Raw genomic sequence first — 25,065 nt, 5'->3', positions numbered from 1 at the left:
GCGTACTGAAGACCACTGTGAAACTGACTGGACGGCCAGACCTGTCAATGGATGCACGCACACACACATCCACAAACTGTGAAAATCCAAGAGGGATTCAACACAATCAAAATCCAAGTGAAACAAAGCTTCTTTTGGTTCCACGCATGACTAAAATTAGCATGTACAGCTCTATTTGTGCCAGCAGTCAAAAGAATTTGTGTCTGCTGGAAAAAAGTACATGGCAACAAGCCAAAAACAAAAATCAAAATTCAGCTTAATGCAGGGGTCTTCAACAGGGGGTCCACAATGGTACAGCAGGAGGTTCGCCAATTACTGTTTGATCTCAAAATAATTGTTTCAAAAAAAGGAAAATATGCATTAAAAAATAATGAACTTTTTTCAACCAAAGCTTTTATTGTGCTTCCCACGCTACAGTGTATAAAGTAAACTGTAAAATAATGAATATGCTGCATTTATTTAAATAATCTCATTATCCACCAAGGGGGTTTTTGTCCTAAAAAAGGTTGGAGATCACTGCCCTAAACAATTATGGTCCATCAGACTTTAAGAAAGCTTAAATCTTAAAAGGTGTTCAGTCTGTGTTTAAACCTCCAACTGACCAGCATCTGTGGACTGATAGAGTAACTGCAAAGAGCCTGTCCAAGACAAGTCCAAGACAAATCCAAGAATTCAAAATCCTTCTGGTACAAGTGTGATGAAAGTGTAACTGTCACATCCACCCACATTTGAGGGGAATTCAATGCACAGCTCTGTTTTGTGTAACCTGTGCCCACTGGCATTAGTGGGTAGTCAGCACTCACTTGTCAGGCTTCCCAGGAACCATCAGCCGTAGACGGCACTTGTTGGCACACTGGATCTCGTCCTCTTTGATGCGGATGAGCCTCTGAAGAGCCATGCACCAGTCCTGCCCCACCGTAGTGTTGAGATTCTGTACACGTACACAGTCACATTTACGGGAGACAGCTGTCAGACTGACTAAGCACAGTGACCACACTTAGCACCCTGCTTTTTGACATTTGCAACAAAAATAATTAGCACAAGGAGAGGTTAAAGAGCGAGAAAGCGACACAATAGAGTGCATTAATGCCTGTCCGGTTTTTCAGCAAAGTGTTTTTCCATTCATTTTTCAAACCAGCCAGCTCTGAGGTGAACCATAACTTTACAAACTTTGATTTGAAGTAAAAAAGTAACTGAAAATTGGACAAAAAGACAACAGTACAAGACTAGTTGTTAAAAAGCAATTTCCCTATGGAGAAAACCGTTGCACACTATCGGACTGCGAATGAGGTTGACCAGCTTTTCTCCAGATTTTTTGTTTTTGATTTTCAATATTTTTAGCAGGAGTGCTTTAAAAATAATTGATTTACAATGGCAACTTCATGTGGAGAGTGTTAGCTGTGCTTTAGCATGCTGTTAGACCGTCAGCACGGTAAACTCTCTCAGAGAAGTTGCATCTCAACTCCCCCGCCCCCCCTGAAAGCACTGCTGCTACAGCTATCACAGCTGAGCTTTTGTCAAAAATCCACCATCTTCAACAATACATTTCAAGACAATTGCTGTCTGACTTCCAATTGTCTGCTGTGAGCAATGTTTCTGTTAGTATGCATAATCCTTTTTTTTGTTTGAAGATTTGTGCTATAGAATGTTGCAAATGTTTAGCGTATATATTTATAATAGCTGTCAGTAACACTTGAATATTAGTCAGGGTGGACGTATATTTAATAATGTCAAATCTTGAATTACTTTTTTAAATAATGAAAGCAAGGTTGTGAATTATCCTATACTAGCAAAGCTAGTCAAAATAAACATCTGCAGAAATTATGCCACAAAATGAATGAAATTCTGATATTATAAATACTGATCTGAAACTCTAAAAAATTATTATCTATGAAACAAACTCTCATGTCATGTTTCAAACAATGTTTAAGGCTCCTCTGATGCTGCTTTTTTCACCCAAAAATTAATGTTCTGTTTGTTTAAATAGACTTTTTTGAGGAAGTGTTTTTTTTTTGTTTTTTTTCACACTATCTTTTTTTGTGTTTCACAAATTATATAATGCGTAACATGAAGACAGAATTTTCATTTTTGGACGAATTATCCGTTCAAGGCCAACTAGTCGTTTAGACTATTCGACTATGAAAATACATGAAGGAAATTATTCACTAGCAGTCAGAAATTGATCAGGTGTGCGAAGCTGCGGATGATTAAGGACTTTACCTGGTATGATCCCTGCATGGTGCCCACTAACAACGTGACTTCCTCCACTACAGAAAGATCATGCTGTAACTCCTGCAGTTCCTGATATAGCCGCGGTGGTCCCAGAAACAGCTTTCCTGAACAAATAACATTTCCATGATAATCAGTAATTATATCCACATTAAAGCTTTTGGGTCTGAAATGATACGCCCCCAGCAAACTCTTGCAATGGAACGGCTGCGCTCAACTAACATTGTAATTCTGTGCAGTATTTGCATCAGGCTGAAAGCTCAAACACAGCAGGAAAGATGTAGAGAAGAGGTTGAACTTTCTGATGTAAGAACAGAAGAAAAAAAGGCACCCAAGGACTTTCGGCTCATCTTATCCTGGAATTAGACCCTCTGTTGTGTCCTCTGACTGTCAGTGTATATTTCCCCTGCTGGAGAGTATGAACTGGGTTTAACATTGAGCCCTGAGGAAACCTGAAGAAGTCTTCTGAACAAGATGAATGCAGCAGGAGGACTGTGCACCGATATTAGCTCTGAGATGATTTGTTAAAGTTATAGCTGGTATAACTGTGGGGAAATTGGAATTCCTTGTGTTTACCAGTGTTAGAGAACAGTAAAAATCTATATACAATCATTTATAAGGAAACTGAATATTAATACTATTAGACAGTGTTTCCTGCTCCACTATAATACAAACAATGCAACTAGTGTCATCTAATTAATTAATTAATTTTCATTCCTTTACAATTCATAAAGGACTCTTCTAATGAAGCACACAAAAAGCTATTTTGAGAACACCACATCCAGTCATGTTCAGCTCGAACCAAGAAGCATTTAGATTATATTTGAATTAATTAAAATGACAAAATATTTTACATTTTTAAAAAGAAAAAAAAAAGATATAAAATATTAAGAATTAAAGAAAATAAGATGATATTAAATATTAAGAATTTAATCTTCAAAATATTAAAACGTGTGTGTGTGTGTGTCTATCTATCTACTATATATATATATCTATAAAAACTATAATATTTGAAAATATCAACACACCTAAAAACAAGATAGATAGATAGATAGATAGATAGGGTTCAAGGCTGCATTTATTCAAAAATACAATAAAAACTGTAATATTTGAAAATATTACCACACTTTAAAACAACTTTTCTATTCTATATGATCCAGCTTTACCAGCTACATCAAAAAAGTTCATTATTTTATATATGTTCATTATTTTATATATTAAAATAGCAACCTTGAGAGTTGGTGGAGCTTAGGCGCTTGCTTCCACTCTGCTGGTAGATGCTGTCTTTATGCTGGGGGGTCTCCTGGCCCACTTCCACCACTTGCACTTGCAGCAGGGGGGCACTCCATTTAACTGCGTATTTTGGACCGATGGGGACTAGGCTGCTGATATCTGGTGGGCCCCTGATTAAATACAAAATCATTACTTTAAGATTGCACAACAAAGTCCGACTCACAATTACAAATAACACATGATCAGAGGACGTCTGAACGATAGTGACGGAGATCCAGGAATCAGACAGGCAATTAGAGCTTTGTGATCAGAAAGATTCCCAGAGAGCCTCACACTCCCTACTGTGATTTCAGGAAATTATTATTCATGTATTCCTCTGTTATGCATGATCTGCATTGAGAAACATTCGATGGAATTGAAGAATGCAGCAGAACTTTGAAGCCAGTGTAAAATCATTCTGATCTGAAGTCTTTGAAAACAGCATGACCCAGTGGTCATTAATGAAAAAACCTGGCAGATGTGAGAATGTTACCTTGGCTCCTCAAAGATGTTATCAATGCCCGTTTCAATGTATCTACGTGTGTGTTGAGAGGGAGTTAAAAAGGAGATGGCCTTAATTCATAAATTATAAGCAAGTAACTGAATTCTAATTTTCTGTAGCAATTAACTGTATTCATTTATGCTAATTAGACCAGAAATGAAAGGTCTGTCATTAACTCACACTCATGTCATTCCAAACCCTTGTTAAGAAATAACTTAAACACATAAGTTTAGGCAGGATGTTTGCACTGCTCTTTTCCACACAACAAAAGTAAATGAATCATGCAGTATATAACAATTCTGACCTCCAAAGATGACATTAAGTATGATAGTTTTTAATATAATGAATCATGCAGTATATAACAATTCTTCTGAAGCCATATGATAGTTTTTAATATAAGATTATTCACAGAAAATTCACTCTCGCCCCACAAAACCTCATTTGGGCAATTTAAACATGTACAAATGCAAGCATGCATATGTACATATTTAAATCTGGCATTTGAAATCTGTTATGAAACCATTAGAGAAAAAAAAGGCTTCAAATTATGTCAAACTTGATGTGACATGTTTTGACACGCCGGATTTGAACATGAATGAAATTTTGAGGACATTATCAGCGAAAAACAACTTTAATTTGTCTTTTCCTCAGCACAAAGCTATCAGACGGCTTTAGATGACTTGGAATATAGCATATGAGTGGTATGAACTACTTTTATGGTGTCTTTTGTCATCACTTTCTTAGCTTGACAGCTCTAGGTCACCAGGTTCTTTCATTATTTAAAAAAACAGCATGAACAATTTGCTAAACGTCTTTTTAATTTCAAATAAGGGTCAGTAAATAATGACAAAATGTTCATTTTTGGGTGAACAACTTCATTAATTATAATGCAGTATAAATAAATGAGCTTAAACCTCTCTCATGAAAGACAAGACAGAGTTGTGATGTGCACATATGAGAGGACTGCTTACTTCACATTGATGTTTGCACAGACGAGCATGTCATTCAGGAGGAAGACTTTGCGCTCCTTAGACTTGAGGACTTGACCTTTCTCACCAAAGACGGTCTCAATCAGTGTCTCAGACAGAATCAACTGCTTCTGATCCGAGTTCAGTTGCTGTTAAAAAAATATCCACACCATGACAGAACACTTGCATCACCTGTATGTCTGGGCTCTTCAGTTTAGATTCTTGACTTTGAAGTAATGTCTTTTTATTGATCTTCATCATCTTAATTTCATTAAGATTTTCAAAAAGCATACAAACTGAATGTAAAATAAATCCCATTTCTTTATTTTTCTCCTCAGCACAAACATGCAGCTCTTGAACCTTCTGAAATGACTAAATAAATTATTGAAATAAATTTCAAATGTTTGTCTTCAGGATTATAATTTAACATCTCACTTATAGTGGGTAAAAGAAATAAGCAAAAAATGTAGTTAACTGAACACAAAGTAAATAAAAAAAATGTAAAAAAAAAAATTCAGAGAATAAATAATTTTCAGAAAACATTTTACTTTCTTTTGGAATTAGACTAAAACGACAGTATATTTTATACTGTATGGCATAATTAAAGCAAATTTCATTTTGAAATAAACATAATACAAATAAATTGAAACTGACAAATGTTTGCTTTCTAGTTTATATTTAAACATTAATTTCTAGTGGAAAAAAAAGAAACAAACCAAAATATGTTGCTGACTCACTATACGACAAATACTCTTTCATAAATAATCTAGTAAATAAAAGTAAATAATCTAGATAACCTTTTCATAACCTTTTTGGCTTGACAGTATAAGATAGCATAAACAATATGTTGTCTTTTCACATTTGCTATAGTTGCCTTTATACAATATTTTAGGAAGGGGGTCCCTTGTGCTAGCAGATAGTTGACCTCAGAGCTAACAGACATGAAATGAAAGCCACAAAACACAAAGATTTTGATATAATGGGGTCTTTAATAGCTGCTACTAAAATTACTTTCACTGACAACCCGCCACCCTGGCAAGGAAACATCTTTGTCAAAGCTATTTCTAGAAAGAGGAAATGTGGAAAATAGCAGTTTGATCACACTGACAGCTCATGTCCTTTCACACAGCCTGCCAAATTATCTTGTAAAGTCATATCATTGTGTTTTTTTGGGTTGGTAATGCTTTGAAATGTGTGTTTGTAGTGCAGTGGTCTCTGACCTTACTGAGGTTACGGTCACTGACGCTACGAGTGAGCTGTTGGATTTCAGCGAGCTGCTCGGCCAGCCGTTTCTGCTCGTTCAGTTTCTCGGCGAGAGTCTCGAGCTCAGTGAGGGCCAGCTGCAGCGGCAGCCTGTCCTGATGCCCCACAGGGGTGTTTTTCAGCATGTCCTGTGAAACACAGACAGATAAGTCTGCATATATTCAGTAATTACTACCTACAATAATTTGTCATTTAGCCAACGCCTCTATGCAAAGTGACCTACAATACACTTATTACAAGGTCCCCTGCAAGCAAATGATATTACGTGGCATGCTCAAAGCCACAATAATCCAAGAACTGTGGATATACACAAATAACAATCCAGTTACCAGTTCAGAATTTTACTTTACTCAGTTAAAATTTACAGAGGGTTGTTAATTCTACTTCATGGCAGCCTTTCTGTAATCGCTCTAATTTAGCTATTTCAGCTCATTTTTAACTGTAGTGTCAAAACACATTTGAAAAACCATGCTATATAGTACACTCTCTGTATGAACTCAAATGTCCCAGAAAAACAGCCAGCGGTAAAAGCCTCAGCACCCCAGAGATTACATGCAAATGAAGTCATTGACTGATTTAATGACAAAAAAATCCTTGCAGAACTTGACTTTTGCTTCTGTAGTAAAATAAGAAAGTCTTGTATAAGTAATCAGCATACACAAGGGATTTCATCAGGGTTCAGGATCACATAATTGAGCATTACCTGACCAGTATAATGTATCATGGTTTTGATAGTAAGCATGTTGTGTGTAAATGATAAATGTAATGTGCTTCACTCGCACTCTGTCTTTCACTTCCTCATGTGTAACATTCTGAGGAAATTCCACCATTATAAAAGAGTTAAACTTCTTATTTGTCATTCGTCATTGGCTTTGTGTGTGTGTGAGAGAGAGTGTGTTTGGAGCTTCAAAGTACTTACCTGCAGTAGGAGTATGAACTGAGGAAAGCGCTGAATTGGTTTGACCATCAGGCCATAAAGAGTGATTCTGTCTGTACTGGCAGCCTGCTTCTTCTGCAACCCAGAAGAACACAAAAACAGGTCAGAAAAGACAGGGACTAGAATGGAACTAGATATTTATACTTGCTTTATACAGCTTTCCAATATAAAATGGTGAACAATTAGGAGTGGGTTGAGAAGTTCACCTTGAGAAACTCCAGGAATGCTGGCTTGGACATACAAGCTTTCTTAATAAGAGCCATAGCATTGGTGAAGTTGTTGACATAGTCGCTGTACACATCTAGCACCATCGACTTGGAAAACTGGAGGAGATGAAAACAACGATCAGCTCAGTGGCAGACATAACAATCCACAATTCAGACATAACATAAGATCTATGTACTTGGAGACACAATGCTCTGTAATCTACACACTTTCGGGAAAAAAGGTACAAAGCTGTCACTGGGGTAGTTAAACATCTTTATATCTTACTTATCCCTAAATGGTACATATTAGTACTTTAACGTTACCCAAAGTGTATATATTAGTACCATTTGAAAGGGTACTATAACTGTCAATATGAAGGGAGTTTTTGCAAGATTATTTTGCTGATCAAACTGTCTTAAACACCATGTGCTCAGCTGCAAAGCACAGTCTGCTTGATGCAAAGGAAATTAGCACACTTTCAATAGAACTGCTGACTACAGGATGTTCAGATTTTCCATCTGCAAAGATCTCTCATCACAGAAACAAAAGAAAGTGACTCATGTTAGGTTATAAATACAGAGCATTTTAAAGTCCAACTGACTTTGATAAGCAGATCTGACAACCCTTATGCAAAAACCTTCATCTTAACGTGAAGAGGAAAACAAAAGGTTATATTTGTGGCCATACAAATCAGCTGGATCAATGCTATGCAACTGTGCAGTGTTTTAAATCAAAAACAAGTCTGAAAAAAATGACAGGCAAATCAATGAAGTCTTTGTAACCAAAGCAAAAAAAAGAAAGCTCAATGAACAAAAAAACAGAAGCTGTAAAACAAACCACAAATTGAACGTTTTAGTAGAACAACAGGAGACGTACTGAAGCAACAAAGAGGTCTCCGATTTTCTCAGTATGATCCCATTCTGCTACACGGGAGGCCAGAGCAATCTGAAACATGGAGTGACACTGCAGGATCTCCTTCAGCCTATAAAAAATAGGCTGGATCTTCCTCAAGCTCAGGATCCGGGGCTCTGCCTCCATCAAAGGCTTCTTATATTCCTAAAATATAAATTCAGGTGGTAGGTATGAGTGAGTCTACTTGGATTTTTATCTCTCTTTTGATTAAATAAAAAAATATATATCACATCTGTTTTTGTCAGTTTAATAAAACACAATAGAATTATTGAATCTCCCAGATTCAGAAATTTAGTTTTTGTCTTTACCCTGCTGAAAAAAGGTGCAAACCACCCTGCCCAAGAAGATTAGGATGGTCAGTTTTAATGGTTTTAGAGGGGTTTTGGGCATTTGTCAACTGCTCAGGCTGAGGGACCAGCTGGTTAACCAGATTAAGACCAGCAAAATCCCCTTTTTTTAACAGGGTATATTTTCCCTCTTGTGTTATATCCCTAATTTTGCCCTCCTTTACACTTAATTAAGAAATTTGAGAAATATTTCTGTTTCTTGCATTATTAGAAAAGTGATCATTCAGAATCCTGATAGAGTATAACAAACATATGTAATGTCATGATTGTGTCACTGACCAGCAGGATCCTCTTGAGTGAGTCTAAGTAACTTCTTTCACTCTGGATGATAGAGCCAAGAATATGACGCCTGACAACCTGTGACGTACAAAATAATGCAAAATAGGAATTTAAATTCAATTAGGTTAACTGAGAGCAAACCAGCAGCTTAATATGCTCCTGTGCTTACCAAGGCAGCAGTAAAATACAGTAAAAACAGTAATACAGTAAAATATAACTACAATTTAACATAGCTGTTTTCTGTTTTAATTTATTTTTAAAAGCCATTTATTCCTGTAAAGCCATTACTTCAGTCTTCAGTGTCACATGATCCTTCAGAAATGATTCTAACACACCGATTTGGTGCTCAAGAACCATTTCTTATTATTATCAATGTTAAAAACAGCTGTGCTGCTTAATATTTTTGCGGGGGAAAAAAAGGATTCTTTGATGAATAGAAAGTTTTAAAAATTAAGAACAGCATTAAACTGAAATAGATTTTTTGTAACGTTGTCTTTGTCACTTTCGATCAATTTAATAAATCCTTGCATAATAAAGGTATTAGCATCGTTCAAAAATATTACTGACCAAAAGTATTTTTAAGGTAGAGTATGTAAATATGTCATAAATGAGCAGGACATGTATGATACTGACAGTAATGTAGGCCGATTCACACTTAAGTACATAGAATCACGCACCTGTTGGCTACTGAGCCCTTCTGGCATAGGAGAAAGTTGAGGTGGTGGATGTTTGATTTCAGATACAGTCACATCCAAATATCCAGAATCTTCCTCTGTGTCATCTGCACATTGAGAGTCAAAAGCACAGTTAAACTCCTCATTCCCACTGGCATCTACTATTCCAATACCTTCCATCTCGGCTCACGTCTCCCTCTAGGTAAACACTATTCTATAGCTCTGTAATAACATGCCACTTGCTATCTCAGAATAACTCAAACATTCAAAGAGGCATCTAGTCTCTAGCATTGTTTCTGTACTGTAACCTACCAGGTGTCAGAAAAAAACACCAGAAACTAACAAGAGGAAATGAGAGTCTAAAAGTCAAACCTGTGCAGTCTTTTTTACTCAGGAAGGACACTTTTCGCATCATGGCTATTTTGGTCTTTTCCAGTCCATCTTTCGTGCCATTTCTAGCTGCTTTCATGAGCTGTTGAACCTATGGGAGGAAAGAGAGATCGGTCGAGTGCATAAGATGACAGCAAGGAACAAAATGAATCAGCAAAACTAAAAGAGAAGAGATAAATTCCTGTTTGTGGATCAGCAGCACCAGGACAAACCCTCAAGGTCCCTCTCTGCTCAGTTGAAACCATTGCAACACTCAGTGGATTCATTTCACACAGTTTCATTTTGACTGCACAAAAATGACTCTCCATTGTAAAATGATTAGCATGATGGAATACTATAACTACTAGCTATATATGAATTTTGGTGAACAGTTGAAATTGCAACTAAATCTACATAATCTAGATTTAGTCTGATGTGTAATATAACACTGATCCTTAAAACTGAGACAAAACATGCTGCAGAGCTCTGTTACTGCTTCTTTCATGTGCATTTTTCCTTGTCATGTCTTTGAAAGAAGTTTCCTATTTTTTTATCCATTCTCAAAATTAATAACACATTTAAACATTAGTATTCCAAACTATTTTTACAAGTTAAAATAACTGCTTTCTATTTTAATAAATTCTAAAAAGTAATTCATTCCTGTAATGGCAAAGCTGAATTTCCAGTCTTCAGTGTCACATGATCTTTCAGAAATCATTCTAATATACTGATTCAGTGCTTAGGAAATATTTATTTTCATTATCAATGCTGAAAACAGCTTTGCAGCTTAATATTTTTGTGGAAACCATAATTCATTTTTCAGGATTCTTTGATAGAAAGAACATTTATTCATAAAAAGTAAAGACATTTATATTATTACAAAAGATTTCTGACACAGTTAATCAGTTTATTGCATCCCTGCTAAATAAAAGCATTTTAATTTTATACAAATATATTTTATCACATAAGTATTACATTCAAAAGACATTTTGTTTGTCTAATGTTACTAATTATTAACTGAACTTAAAATAGAGGAAATTCTAAAATAAAAAAAAATAAAATAAAAATAAAAATAAAAATAAACAAAATCTAAAATCCAAAACAATTCCTTTATGGAGCTGCCATATCACAGTTTTGACAGAAAATATATGCACAGTCATTAATAAGTTTTGTCACATGTCTCAAGTATTAGTGATAACCACACACCCACCACTCTATAATGGTACCTTAATGTCATAGTTTTGTTTGAGTTGGCCGACATCTCGAGCCCCTAACCGCATGGCTAGCTCACGCCTGGTCTGGACGCAGCGTTGCTTCAGACGTCGTACATCTGGGGAAATCTATATCCATTACCACAAAGCCATGTCCGCAGGCGGTACGGGGGGGTGGGGGTTGAAATATATCAGTGCATAAAGAAAGATGGCAAAAAAAGAGGGGAGAAGGAGGAAAACAATGAGACTGAGGGAGTGACAGACGCAGGCAGACAGTGATAACATCAAGGCCAACAACAGAGGGAACTGAAGACAGACATAACAGCGTGAAGAAGACAAGAGATTTAGCCTCAGAGAGTGTCTGTCTCGGTTCACGGTACTAAAACTTCACACTTCAAACAGCTCTACAACTTACAAATTATTCCTTAAAAATAATTACCCAAGTTAAGACTGCATAAGGCCAAGTCTGGTTAGTCTAGTTAAGGATTTCTGTACCTGTTTTCATGCATGATGTGCAACATCTGTGGATTAAGACCTGATCCTCTCAACATGCATCAACAGACATTAACTAAGAACAGGAACAGGGTAAACCCAGCAAGGAAGGAGAACTGAAAGAAACTGAGTTCTAAAAAAATCCTTTCCTTTTTTAAAGTTGAAGTGTGTAATTTCTGCTCTACTAGTATAACTGAACAGAATTAGCATAAATAGTGATTGTTTTCAAACAGGTCTAAATCATGCTCCTATCTGCCACTGGTCACACAAATCAATAGCCCCGCCCCTACACACACGCCATTGGCTAAGCTAATGCTGGGCAGCTTGAATAGAACACTGTTTTGATATTGCTTTTGACTTTTGTTAGTCAATGCAGAATAGGGCTGTGCGATTAATCGAAATCACGATCACGATTTGAGCATGCGCGATTTCTAAATCGCTTTATAGCACGATTTTCTGCGGTCCCGACCTCCCGCAGTATGTTATCCAATCCAATCAGAATGCAGCGCACCTAAGTGGAGCGCAAGAACAGAACAGACTGGGCATATGCCTACGTAACTCCAGGTTCACACACTGTCTGTGATGCGTATTTTTCCCAAGCCCATGTTAACAGATCAGACAGTTCACACTTCACGCGGTAAAATATGCAAAATATGTGAACAGAAATGGTTAGTAATATAAAGGTGCGAAAATAATTAATATCTAGCACATGATAAAAAAAATAGTTACTACACAACACGAAGCATTATCAACAAGAGAAAACACTTAAGTGCGCGCACTCTCTCCGGGCGAGAGCAGCATGTATCTGAGCACGTGCGTCTGGTTTTGTGACAGAGCAAAGGAAATCTGCGTGCGAACGCGCATTATTTTAAATGTACTTTCGCGTTACAATAATGCACTCTCGCTGCTGCTTCTGCACCGCATACGCATACTGTATACGCACTGCAAACAGAGTACGTGTGAACCTGTATAATGTATATCAAATATATTTCAACACCTGAGGCACCGCTACAATGAGCTCTATGACCAATGCATGGCAAAAAAGAAAAAAAAAAATCCCTGGACACGGGATTTATTTATTTAGTTATTTATTTAATTTTTTTGCCATATGTCTAGACATTTTGGAACACCTTTACTTAGTGATTATTTTGACTTATGTCTGTTCAAGAGACACGTTACAACTTTTTGATATAGCTCTAATTGGTTTTCTTTAGGAAATATGTTTCAAATTCATACTGAATGCATTTATGACTGTAAAGCATGTCTGTGTGTGTCAAAATCATGATTAAAATCGAACTCGCAAAATTGATCAAAGAAATCGCGATAGTTTTTTTTTGTCCATATCACACAGCCCTAATGCAGAATATGTAATTTATTCATTTTATAACTTAAGTTAGTTTTGATAATAAATGGGCAGTATATTTATACCTTATTGCGGGTGGGCTGCTTGGTCTCGCTGTCTGACTGCTCGTCGTAACTCTCAAACTCACTGGAGCCCCAGCTGTTGTCTATCAGTCCAGACTCACCAGACCTCTGCACCTCCTCGTAGATCACATCATCCTCTAAAAAATAATCACAAAAAAAAATGTGAGGTAGGAGGAAGTAAGATGTCCTGAGTCAAGATACATCTAAGCCGGAAACATACTGTACGTGGGTTGGTTGGTATAGGCAAGTTACTACAGGGTGAAAATAAACTGTGCTATATGAATGCACTGACTGTAGAATTATTGCTCTGAGTTTGCACTTTATTAGCATCTGCACATTTTGGTTCTGGGTCACATGGCCTCCTCAAACTCTTGAACACCCCTAGTGAGTTCAAGTACCCCGTTCAATGGCCCAGGCTGGAAGATCTGTCACCTTCCTTAGAGAATTTATGTATATTTTTTGTGTCAGATGTTTATTCTAGCAAAAAAAATCTTTAATGCAGATATAACAGGCCAGATAGTTTGACTTGACAAGAAGGAAATGTCTGAAATCTAATTCTTGGTTGCAAACATTGCAAACTTTACATCCGTGCACGGTTTGTAACATTTTTGAGTCTTTTGGAACTCGGTCATCTGATCGGAATAAAACAGATAATGCTCTGGCAGAAAATTACATATATATAAAACCCTAAATGTCATCAGATTTTCGTCCAAGTCCTGAAACAGACAAAGAGAACCCAATCAAACAAATCAGACAAAAATATTTTCTTGTGAAAAATGATCCACTGTTACATGTCTGTGCACTGCAAATGTATGTGAATCTCTAGGATTAGCAGCTATTTTAAAGGTGAAATTAAAGTCCTCTGTTCAGAAGTGTTTTCAATCAATGTGTTTTCAATCAGCTATTAGGTGTCACTGTGTGGCCTGTTTTATTTAAAGAACAGGGATCAAACAAAGCCTGATCATGTTTGTAGAAGTGTATCATGAACAAAGAGATCTCCAAGGACCTCAGAAAAGATTACAAAGCCAACTCCAAAGAGTTTGGACTCACAAATCCACAGTCAGATAGACTGTGGACAAATGGAAGAAATTCAAGACCACTGTTACCCTCTCCAGGAGTGGTCCATCAACAAAGATCACTCTTAAAGCAAGACTTGCAATAGTCCACAAGGTTGCAAAAGAACCCAAGGTAACTTTTAAGCAACTAAAGGCCTTTCTCACAGTGGCTGATATTAATGTTCATGAGTCCACCATCAGGAGAACATTGAACAACCATGGTGTCCATGGCAGAGTTGCAAAATGAAAGCCACTGCTCTCCAAAATGCACATTACTGCCCATCTGCAATTTGTCAAAGATCATGTGGACAAGCCAGAAGGCTACTGGAGAAATGTTTTGTGGACAGATGAGACCAAAATAGAACTTTTTGGTTTAAATGAGAAACGTTATGTTCGGAGAAAAGAACACACTGCATTCCAGCATAAGAAACTGGTGGTAGTATCATGGTTTTGACCTATTTTGCTGCATCTGGGCAAGGGCAGCTTGCCATCATTGATGGAACAATGAATTCTGAATTATATCAACAAATTCTAATGGAAAATGTCAGGATATCTGTCCAAGAACTGAGTCTACAAAAGAAAGTGGGCAATTCAGCAAGACAACAACCCCAAGCACACAAGTTGTTTTACCAAAGAATGGTTAAAGAAGAATAAAGATAATGTTTTGGAATGGCCGAGTCAAAGTCCAGAGCTTAAAGGTATAGTTCACCCAAAAATTAAAAGTATCCCATGATTTATTCCCCCATAAGGCATCCTATGTGTATATGACTTTATTCTTTCAGACGAATCCAACTGAAGTTATATTACAAAATGTCCTGCCTCTTCCAAGCTTTATAATGGCAGTGAATAGGTGTTATTTTTCAGTAGTCCAAAAGAAGTCAAATAAAGCACATCCATCCATCATAAAAAGTGTCCCGTACGGCTCCGTGGGGGTGAATAAAGGCCTCGTGAAGTGAATCAATGCAAGAAATAAGAAAAATATCCATATTTAAAACTTTTTAAAAAAGCAATCTCTAGCTTCTGCTAACCGTTCGTACATCCATTCACAATACAACGGCATTCTGGCGGATGATGCAGGATGTAGGGAAGTGACGAACACGGAATCTCAGAGGAGAGAGCAAAACAAAACACCAGTCAGGAATTAGAAGCACAAAACGAGGATTTCTAAAGAAAAATGTCGATATAAACCAAGAGGAGACTAGTTTTCCTTTGCTAAACAAAGGAAATTTTGCTTCCTTTGCTCCTGTAAACTACGTTATGCCTACGTCCTCCTACATCATCCGCCGGAACAGTGTTCTATTGTGAATGCGCTAGATATTGCAACTTACAAAAAAGTATTAAATATCAATTTTATTCTTACAAAAATACATCTGTTTGCTTCAGGAGGCCTTTATTCACCGCCAGAGCCTCGAGGGAAACTTTTTATGATGGATGGATGCGCTTTATTTGACTTCTTTTGGACTACTAAAAAAAATAACACCCATTCACTGCCATCATAAAGCCTGGAAGAGCCAGGACATTTTTTTTATATATAGCATTTTTTATATATAGATTGGATTCGTCTGAAAGATTGTGAGTAAATCATGGGGTAATTTTCATTTTTGGGTGAACTATCCCTTTTATCCAATTAAAATATAGTGGAAGGAGCTGAAGCAAGCAGTTCAAAGGAAGAATTCGACCAACATCCCATCAAAGATTCACATACTTTTGCAATGCACAGACATGTAACACTGGATTTTTTTTCTCAATAAATAAATGACAAAGACAATATTTGTGTCTAATTTATTTGATTTGAGTTCACTTTGTCTACTTTTAGGACCTGTGTGAAAATCTTATGATGGTTTGGCCAGAAATATAGAAAATTCTAAAGGGTTCACAAACTTTCAAGCAGTACTGTATTCAATTCAAATTTCAATTTCAATTCAAAAATTCAATTTATAATTTAAAATACATGTAAAACAACTGAAAAATCAATGCATAAAATTCCTTAATTTTACCACAGTACAGTGGTAGAGTACAGAGTAGAAACATAGGAGAATAAATAAATGCTCTCCATTTCACCTCACTGCTATCTTGAAGAATTATTTGAGATATTTGAGCTCTCAAGTGAGAATTTTCCTATGGGTGATGACAATAATGATCTGGACAGATGATGCCCACAGTCAGACACTGACCTGCATCTGGTGGCATGATGTTCTCGCAGGGCACATCATCGTAGATGACCTCTGAACGAGCAGGAGGAGCTGAGCTCTGCTTCAGTTGTTCAGAGGGTGAATTTTCATCTGATTGAGGAACAGCTTTCCCGAGGAGCAAAGAGCAACAAGAACTTCTAAATACATCTAATAAACTCTATTACATAAAGGATAATAGACTCCTAATAGAACTGTTTGATGGATACTTGAGCATATTCTAAGCATGAATAATCAAAAAAGGATAGGATAATACTTTAAGTGGGAGGGACACTGGGTTTAGGATCTAATTTGAAGCACAATAACTGCAAACATCATTTAATAATCATTCATCAGAACTTCTTAGAATCTTCAATTCACCTAACCTGCATGTCTTTGGGCTGTGGGACCATTGATTTCCATAGTAGGGAAAGAAATACTATGGAAGTCAATGGGGACCATCAACTGTTTGATTACCAGCATTCCTCAAAATATTTTTTACGTTCAAAATAAGAAAGAAACTCATACAGGTTTGGAATGGCATGAGGCTGAGTAAATTTGTATTTATTTTGAGGTGAACTATCACTTTAAGCTCAGTGCTGGTTGAGAGTGCAAATGAAATTTAGCCATGATTAGCACAGAAAAGCACATTAAAAATCCTTTTGACATAGATTTGAGCTTGCTTTCTGACAAGAGTACTACAAGATAACAAACATACTCCTACACGAATGGCAGATTGACGATACGTACACTTGTCTGTATTGTGACAGTGCATACAGATTTGTTGACAACCTCTTTTTAGCTAATGAAGTCGCCTGCTGAGTCTCCTCCACGGGAGCTTAAAATATCTCAAAGTGAAAGGTTCTTTAAACTGTTTAGGCCTCTGAATAACTGAAGGATATATCGAGACTACTGTCTGGGATGTCAGAGGGAGATCATTTAAAATTCTGAGAACACGTTAATTAGGAGTAGGAGTACAATATAAATATCTTTCTTGGGAAAATTCTAGGTTAAACCCAAGTTAAGCATCTGTGGCATGTTGTTTACCATAGAAAATCATTTCTTATCTTGCAGTTTGTAAAAATGTGTGAAAAATTATGGGAATCGATGGGGAAACAGTTGCATTTCTGGCATCGCACTTGCATGAGTGCATTTCTCTCAACATGTGCGGTTCAAAATGATTTTCTGCAATAATCAACATCATGTCACAGATGTTGATGATATAGCTTTACTTGTATTTTTATGTGGCTTTGTAGCGGCAATGATTGTCAGTGTGATGTTGCACATAAGTAAATGTTTATACACTTAGGAAAAGACGCAAAGATCTAAAAGGGTGTGGAAATGACAGCAGCAGGGAGTGGATATAGAAGCCAATTCTCATTATTAGTCATGGCACAGCAACAGCCTGTATTTACAGTGTCAATACAGTGCACTACAGTAAGTCTATCTACAGCCTAAAACGTCAGTACTATGATGCCAAAATACTCCAACCGCAATAATCCAACAAAAAAGACTTGACTGGGTTGCTAATTATTTCTGAATGTTGGTAAACAAAAGGTTCAAAGGGATCAAGACAGATCTAACTATGCTCTATGCATAGGATAATGTACAGTCAGCTGGTTATTATTGCAAAATAGACCGCTTATTATTACACGGCTACTGATCAAACAAATAAATACACTACCATTCAAAAGTCTAAGGTCAGTAGAGGTCAGCAAGGATGCCTTAAATTGATCAACAGTTATAAATATTTCTATTTCAAACAAATGATGGTCATTTGACCTTTCTATTCATCAATGAATCCTAAAAAAAGTATCATGGTTTCCACAAAAGTATTAAGCAGTCATTTTGTTTTGTTTGTTTTCAATACTGATAGTAATAAATCAGCATATTAGAAGGATTTCTGAAGGATTGTGTGACACTGAAAACTGGAGTAATGGCTGGTGAAAATTCAGCTTTGCCATCACAGGAATAAATACAATTGTAAAATATATTAAAATAGAAAACAGTTATTATAAATTGTAATAAAATTACAAGTTTCTGCTATTAAAAATGGTCAACTATAACATAAAAAACAATCAGCTTAGCAGTAAGACGAACACTGCAACTATTGCAGTAATATTAAAATGTAAATACTCTTAAGTAATTAAAAATACAATTAATAACTGAGAGAAAAGAAACTGACAGTTGCATCTTGCAAGAGAGAGCAAGTCTGCCCTGATACGAGAGACAAGAACGTAGCTCCAGTTTAAGTTACCAATATGAACAGACTGATTATACAGTATTGCCACGGGCGACACAGATTATTAGGAAATATCAGACGGCTGAAGGTGGGGACTGATCAATCAGAATCAATATACCAGAGAGCCGTGTAATAGACAAAGGAGATCTACAGTCAAATACAAAAACAGCGCAGCTATTCCAACTGTCCTGGGGAGTGGGGATTGTACCTTTATGCAGTCGCAGAGTGAGCTCTGAAACCACACTGAACCATTCCAGAGAGTGAACTGGGGCTGCACACACATAGCAGAGACTGTTTAACAGCTCAGGGACACAGCTTTGAAGTCACTTCTCTACTATGGCCGTTGAATTGTTGACGCTACCAGGACTTCTCAAAATCATGCCAAGTAGTTTGTTAGTTTACATGAAGTATTTGGAACATGCATACAATTGTTTCCAATGCAGATTTCACAATTTAGGAATATAATGAATTATATTGACAAGGGATCATAGGAATCATATTCACTATATGATTGTGTTTGCTCAATCACTTCTTTGTTGTGTTATTTGATTGGATTGCAACAGAATTTTCAAGAAAATTCTCCACAGAATCTGATTTATTAGTCTGAACCAAGCGTGGACATTTGGCATGGGTGTGTTGTTTTATTTCCCGTGAGATTCCTGTGGGTCTGGATTAGATTAGTCACTGCTATTTTTCAGAGCTCTGATTTCCATGCTGATTTTTGCATTAGTGTGGATTTACAGGAAGGCATGGCATAGCCCCTTCACAGAGCCACCAACCTGTCTGAGCTTGTTTGTTGGGAGACTTCTGGATAGCTGTATAGAGGCACTCTGGCCCAAAATGTGAACCTGGAGATACATTTGCAAAATGATTTGTCAGATTTAATCACTGAAATGCCTTCCCAGCCAGCATTTATTCCCAAAAGCCATGGAAGAAGGCTGAATCACTGCTGAGCTTTGTTTCTGTTTTGTGAATCGAATCAATGTTCATATTGTAATATGTTTACAATGTCCTTTTGAAATTTCAACACTGAATTAACTGTATTTTCTTAATTTTTTTTTCAATATCTAATGTTATTTCAACATTGTTTTGATGTTAATTCATGGGTGAAACAACAATTGACATTATTTTAACCACATTTCAAAATTAATGGTCAGTCACTAAACTTTGTGTCAGCATTTCTTTCTACATTTTCAACATTGAAACAAGAGCTTGTTTTTTTTCAAGTGACAGTCAGTCACTAGACGGCTGGTTATTTAAACTCTTTGAGTGACACAATTTGGTGCGTCCAGCTAGTCCAAGTTGACTGCTTTAAATAGATTTATCTCGCACCATTTATAACCACAAACACTAGAGATATTCTCTAAGTATAATACCTTCATAAATGTTATTTCTTTTCCAAAAGCTTGCTTGTTCATCAGCTACTCGAGGCTCCGTTGAGACAGAACTCCTAAAACAAAACAGAAATGCAGAAGTATTGAAATACTGCCCCTCCATGTTTATTCTTATCAGTCACTGTGTGGTAATGGTCACATCACATTACCACTAGATGTCACTAGAGCCAGAGCGAGCTGTTTAATAACTAATACAGTAAGAAATGTCTTAACATAAAAGGTAAATATTCAACCATAGAACTATATGGCTAAGACAGAGTAAAGTCCTTTAGGGGACAAACACCTCAAACAGTAAGCCTATAAAGATTTAGTGTCTATGATGACATCCTGTAGGAAAAATAAGGTTCAAGATGTTCAAGTGGAAAATATTCGAGGCATAACACATAAGGCATACAAACATTCTTACCCGTCAGGAGACTGTCTGGCCACCATCTCTGTAGGAAGAACAGAAAGTATGTTTCATAATTTTCCAACAAACAGATCACTGATTCTTGGGTGCAGGGACAAAATAAGTTACAAAAACGAGTTTTATCCCATGTTTCAAGAATCAGTGAGGTAATCTAGTATATAACATACATAAAAACAGTCATATTTTATGACAAACGCAAACTGCAGACTAACCCGAGTTTGTTGTGTAAGGATGTGTGGGGATATTTTGGTCTTCCAGACCAGCAGGAGTCCCTCCGTTTATCGCCTGCTGATTACGCTTCATAGCTTGACAATAAAGTGCATTTGTGGCAGTGCTACCATTAGTATTTTCTGAATGCTCAGCTTCCACATGAGGAGTTCCTGACTCTTTTTTCTCAACAGAGTTCTCCACTGTATTCTGCTCATCTTCGCTGTCATCAAACTCAAACTTCTCGCCAGTTTCCTCATCTTCATCATCCTCTTCTTCCTCCTCCTGGGCCTTCTGAGTCACAGAAGTGACCATGGACTCTGAAATAACACAAAAAGGTTCAAGGTTGAAAATAGTATTAGAACCACATTTTAAAAATTTTAATTCCCAAAAAAATATGATCGATATTCATATGTGTGTATAACTATGATTGCAGACACACAGTCCAATGGAAATGTTCAGACTGACCTTGACCGATCCAATATGGCCAATGGCTTATATATGTATAGAGGCCCACAGAAATAGGCGCTAATGTGGCATCTATGTGTAAACATCTATGCTGCTACTGTGTTCTGGGTGGTTGTTTGAATGTTGCTAGGTAGGTGGTAGTTGGGTCTTTAAGAGTGGTTACTTGAGTGTTACTATTCAGTTGCTATGGTGTTCCGAGTGGTTGTTTAAACATTGCTAGGTTACTGAAAAGGTGTTCTGAGTGTTTTTTAAGTGTTGCTAGGTAGTTGCTAGGTTATTCTGATTGATCAATATTATGCAATTTATATCATTTTCTAATTTTAGCTTAATTCGTGAATAGATAAGATCACTAAAGTTGCAAAGACTAAAGTTTCAAACCCAAAGCGATATTCTTTATAAAAGTTAAGACTCATCCACGCCCTCGTAAAATGCCTTGTTTAAACACGCCCCCACATGTCTACATCACAACGTGGGAAGATTTGCATAATGCTGCCCAAATGTTCACGCAAAGAAAGAAGGCGTAACTTTGATTCTCGCTGTAGTATTGTTGCTGCCGCCATGTTGTGGAGATGCTGTTTGTTTCATTGTGAAAGCGAGAATACTTTGTTTGGTCTTCCAAAAAAAAACTAGAACTAGAAATCAATGGTTAAGTTGTATTTACAACACTGTTTCAGAACAGTTCAACCCAAATATTCAGATGTGTGCAGCGCATTTAACAGATGACTTAACACAGATCCTGGGAGAGTAAATGCCGGCTGTTCTGACTCACAGTCTGTAAGTATGTTTACATATTTAAAGGATTTGCCACTGATGATTCAAACGCGAGTTTTGAGCAGTGTAGAGTAGCGCTTGTTCTCCAATCATAAATGCAGACATGGTTTTATGTTTATGCAGCGTGATGCAACGCACCACGTAAAAAGACAGTATAAGTCATTATAATCCATAATTATGTCCCCACTGGATGCAACAAATGGCTTGTTTGTAGTGGGTTTTATTGTTTTTGTCTTGTCACGCCGATTTTCTGACTGGGACACGCAGCATCACAGTATGGCAAGGGGCGTAACATTTCCGTCACACACTTGAGGTATTTGGCCAATCACAATGCACTGGATAGCTGGCTACTCAGAGCACACCTTGCTTTTCAGACAAATGAGCTTTGTAAAACATGACGCATTTCAGAAAGGCGGGGCATAGAGGAGAAACAATAATGTACAGTATGTGGAAAATAATGTGTTTTTTGAACCTTAAGCCTCATAAACACATTTCATTACACCAAATACACAAAATAATGTTCTTTTTAGCAGCATCATATGACCCCTTTAAGTGTTTCCAATGTGGTTGTTTGAACAGTGCAATGGTGTTCTGACGCTGCTATGTGGTTTATAGAGTATTCTGAATGGTTGTTTAAGTGTTGCTATGGGATTGAAAGAATGTTCTGAGTGTTTGTTTAGGCATGTGATGGTGTTTTAAGTGGTTGTTTTTGTTTTTCCTATGTGACTGACAGCATGTTCTGAGTGGTTGTGTTTCAGTGTTGTGATGGTGTTCTGAGTGGTTGTTTGTTTTTAGTATGTGACAAATAGCATGTTTTAAATGGTTGTTTGAGTGTTGTGATGGTGGTCTACAACCACTAACAACACCATAGACATGTTTAAGCACTGTGATGGTGTTCTGAGTGTTTGTATGAGCACTGTGATAGTGTTCTTAGTGTTTGTTTAAGTGCTGTGATGGTGTTCTAAGCGTTTTGTTTAAGCAATGTGATGATGTTCTGAGTGTTTGTACGAGCACTGCGATGGTGGTCTGAGTGGTTGATTTTGTTTTTGCTTTGTGACTGATAGCGTATTTTAAATGGTTGTTTAAGTGTTGTGATGGTGGTTTAAGTGGTTGTTTTTGTTTTTGCTATGTGATTTATAAACACTCAGAACACCATCACAATGCTTAAAGAAACACTCAGAACACCATCACAATGCTTAAAGAAACACTCAGAACACCATCACAGTGCTTATACAAACACTTAGAACACCATCACAGCACTTAAACAAACACTCAGAACACCATCACAGTACTTAAACACTCAGAACACCATCACAGTACTTAAACACTCAGAACACTATCACAATGCTTAAACACTCAGAACACCATCACAGTGCTCATACAAACACTCAGAACACTATCACAGTGCTCATATAAACACTCAGAACACTATCACAGTGCTTAAACACTCAGAACACTATCACAGTGCTTAAACACTCAGAACACCATCACAGTGCTTAAACACTCAGAACACCATCACAGTGCTCATATAAACACACAGAACACTATCACAGTGCTCATATAAACACTCAGAACACTATCACAGTGCTTAAACACTCAGAACACCATCACAGTGCTTAAACACTCAGAACACTATCACAGTGCTTAAACACTCAGAACACTATCACAGTGCTCATACAAACACTCAGAACACTATCACAGTGCTTAAACACTCAGAACACTATCACGGTGCTCATACAAACACTCAGAACACCATCACAGTGCGTTAACACTCAGAACACTATCACAGTGCTCATATAAACACTCAGAACACTATCAATGTGCTCATACAAACACTCAGAACACTATCACAGTGCTTAAACACTCAGAACACTACCACAGTGCTCATATAAACACACAGAACACTATCACAGTGCTAATACAAACACTCAGAACACTATCACAGTGCTAATACAAACACTTAGAACACCATCACAATGCTTAAACACTCAGAACACCATCACAGTGCGTTAACACTCAGAACACTATCACAGTGCTCATGCGTTAACACACAAAAACAACACAAAGCTTAAACACTCAGAACACCATCACAGTGCTCATATAAACACTCAGAACACTATCAATGTGCTCATATAAACACTCAGAACACCATCACAGTGCTTAAACACTCAGAACACCATCGTGCTCATATAAACACTCAGAACACCATCACAGTGCTCATACAAACACTCAGAAACACTATCAATGTGCTCATATAAACACTCAGAACACCACCACAGTGCTCATATGAACACTCAGAACACTATCACAGTGCTCATATAAACACTCAGAACACCATCACAGTGCTCATATAAACACTCAGAACACTATCACAATGCTTAAACACCCAGAACACTAACAATGTGCTCATATAAACACTCAGAACACCATCACAGTGCTCATATGAACACTCAGAACACTATCACAGTGCTTAAACACTCAGAACACTATCACAGTGCTCATACAAACACACAGAACACCATCACAGTGCTCATATAAACACTCAGAACACTATCACAGTGCTCATACAAACACTCAGAACACCATCACAATGCTTAAACACTCAGAACACCATCACAGTGCTCATATAAACACTCAGAACACTATCACAGTGCTCATATAAACACTCAGAACACTATCACAGTGCTCATACAAACACTCAGAACACTATCACAGTGTTCATATAAACACTCAGAACACTATCACAGTGCTTAAACACTCAGAACACTATCACAGTGCTCATATAAACACTCAGAACACTATTACAGTGCTCATATGAACACTCAGAACACTATCACAGTGCTTAAACACTCAGAACACTATCACAGTGCTTAAACACTCAGAACACTATCACAGTGCTCATACAAACACTCAGAACACCATCACAGTGCTTAAACACTCAGAACACTATCACAGTGCTCATACAAACACTCAGACACCATGTCTATGGTGTTTTGAGTGGTCGTTTGAGTGTTGCGATATGATTGCTAAGATGTTCTGAGCAGTAGTTTTAGAAGTTCTGAGCAGAGTGTTGCTATGGTGTGCTGAGTGTTTGAGAGTTGCAATGGTGTTCTGAGTGGTTTTTGGAGTATTGCTATGTGATAGATAGTGTGTTCTGAGCAGTTTTTAAGGACTGCTAGGCTATGTGATTGGTGTGATTGTTTTTCAAAAAAACCCATCCCCTAAACCTCATTGTACATTATTACAAATGTGGATTTGGGAATA

The 25,065-nt window shown here is 37.1% G+C and overlaps 1 protein-coding gene across 7 annotated transcripts in view; it reads right to left on the bottom strand.

Annotated features, from left to right (window-relative positions):
• The window catches only part of LOC109055079 (rho guanine nucleotide exchange factor 10-like protein), a 46,866-nt gene that overhangs the window by 16,068 nt on the left and 5,733 nt on the right, over positions 1–25,065 (bottom strand). For 5 of the 7 annotated variants that reach the window (XM_042750695.1, XM_042750693.1, XM_042750694.1 and 2 more), the window contains 18 exons: positions 20,568–20,882; positions 20,353–20,380; positions 19,930–20,002; positions 16,317–16,446; positions 13,091–13,224; positions 11,186–11,299; positions 9,963–10,071; positions 9,594–9,697; positions 8,917–8,994; positions 8,255–8,434; positions 7,378–7,494; positions 7,154–7,246; positions 6,192–6,362; positions 4,975–5,120; positions 3,460–3,632; positions 2,221–2,336; positions 804–931; positions 1–41 (listed from right to left, as the gene is read on the bottom strand). The exon at positions 1–41 is cut by the window's left edge and continues 60 nt beyond it. In XM_042750695.1, coding sequence (XP_042606629.1) covers positions 1–41; positions 804–931; positions 2,221–2,336; positions 3,460–3,632; positions 4,975–5,120; positions 6,192–6,362; positions 7,154–7,246; positions 7,378–7,494; positions 8,255–8,434; positions 8,917–8,994; positions 9,594–9,697; positions 9,963–10,071; positions 11,186–11,299; positions 13,091–13,224; positions 16,317–16,446; positions 19,930–20,002; positions 20,353–20,380; positions 20,568–20,882 — 2,250 coding nt within the window. The remainder of the gene's footprint in view (positions 42–803; positions 932–2,220; positions 2,337–3,459; positions 3,633–4,974; positions 5,121–6,191; positions 6,363–7,153; positions 7,247–7,377; positions 7,495–8,254; positions 8,435–8,916; positions 8,995–9,593; positions 9,698–9,962; positions 10,072–11,185; positions 11,300–13,090; positions 13,225–16,316; positions 16,447–19,929; positions 20,003–20,352; positions 20,381–20,567; positions 20,883–25,065) is intronic. The other 2 variants (XM_042750691.1, XM_042750692.1) reach the window with 2 other exon arrangements.

The sequence above is a fragment of the Cyprinus carpio genome, chromosome B23, assembly GCF_018340385.1.
Source record: "Cyprinus carpio isolate SPL01 chromosome B23, ASM1834038v1, whole genome shotgun sequence".
NCBI lineage: Eukaryota > Metazoa > Chordata > Actinopteri > Cypriniformes > Cyprinidae > Cyprinus > Cyprinus carpio.
The sequence above is the reverse complement of the archived record's forward strand: the minus strand, read 5'-3'. Positions and strand labels throughout refer to the sequence as shown.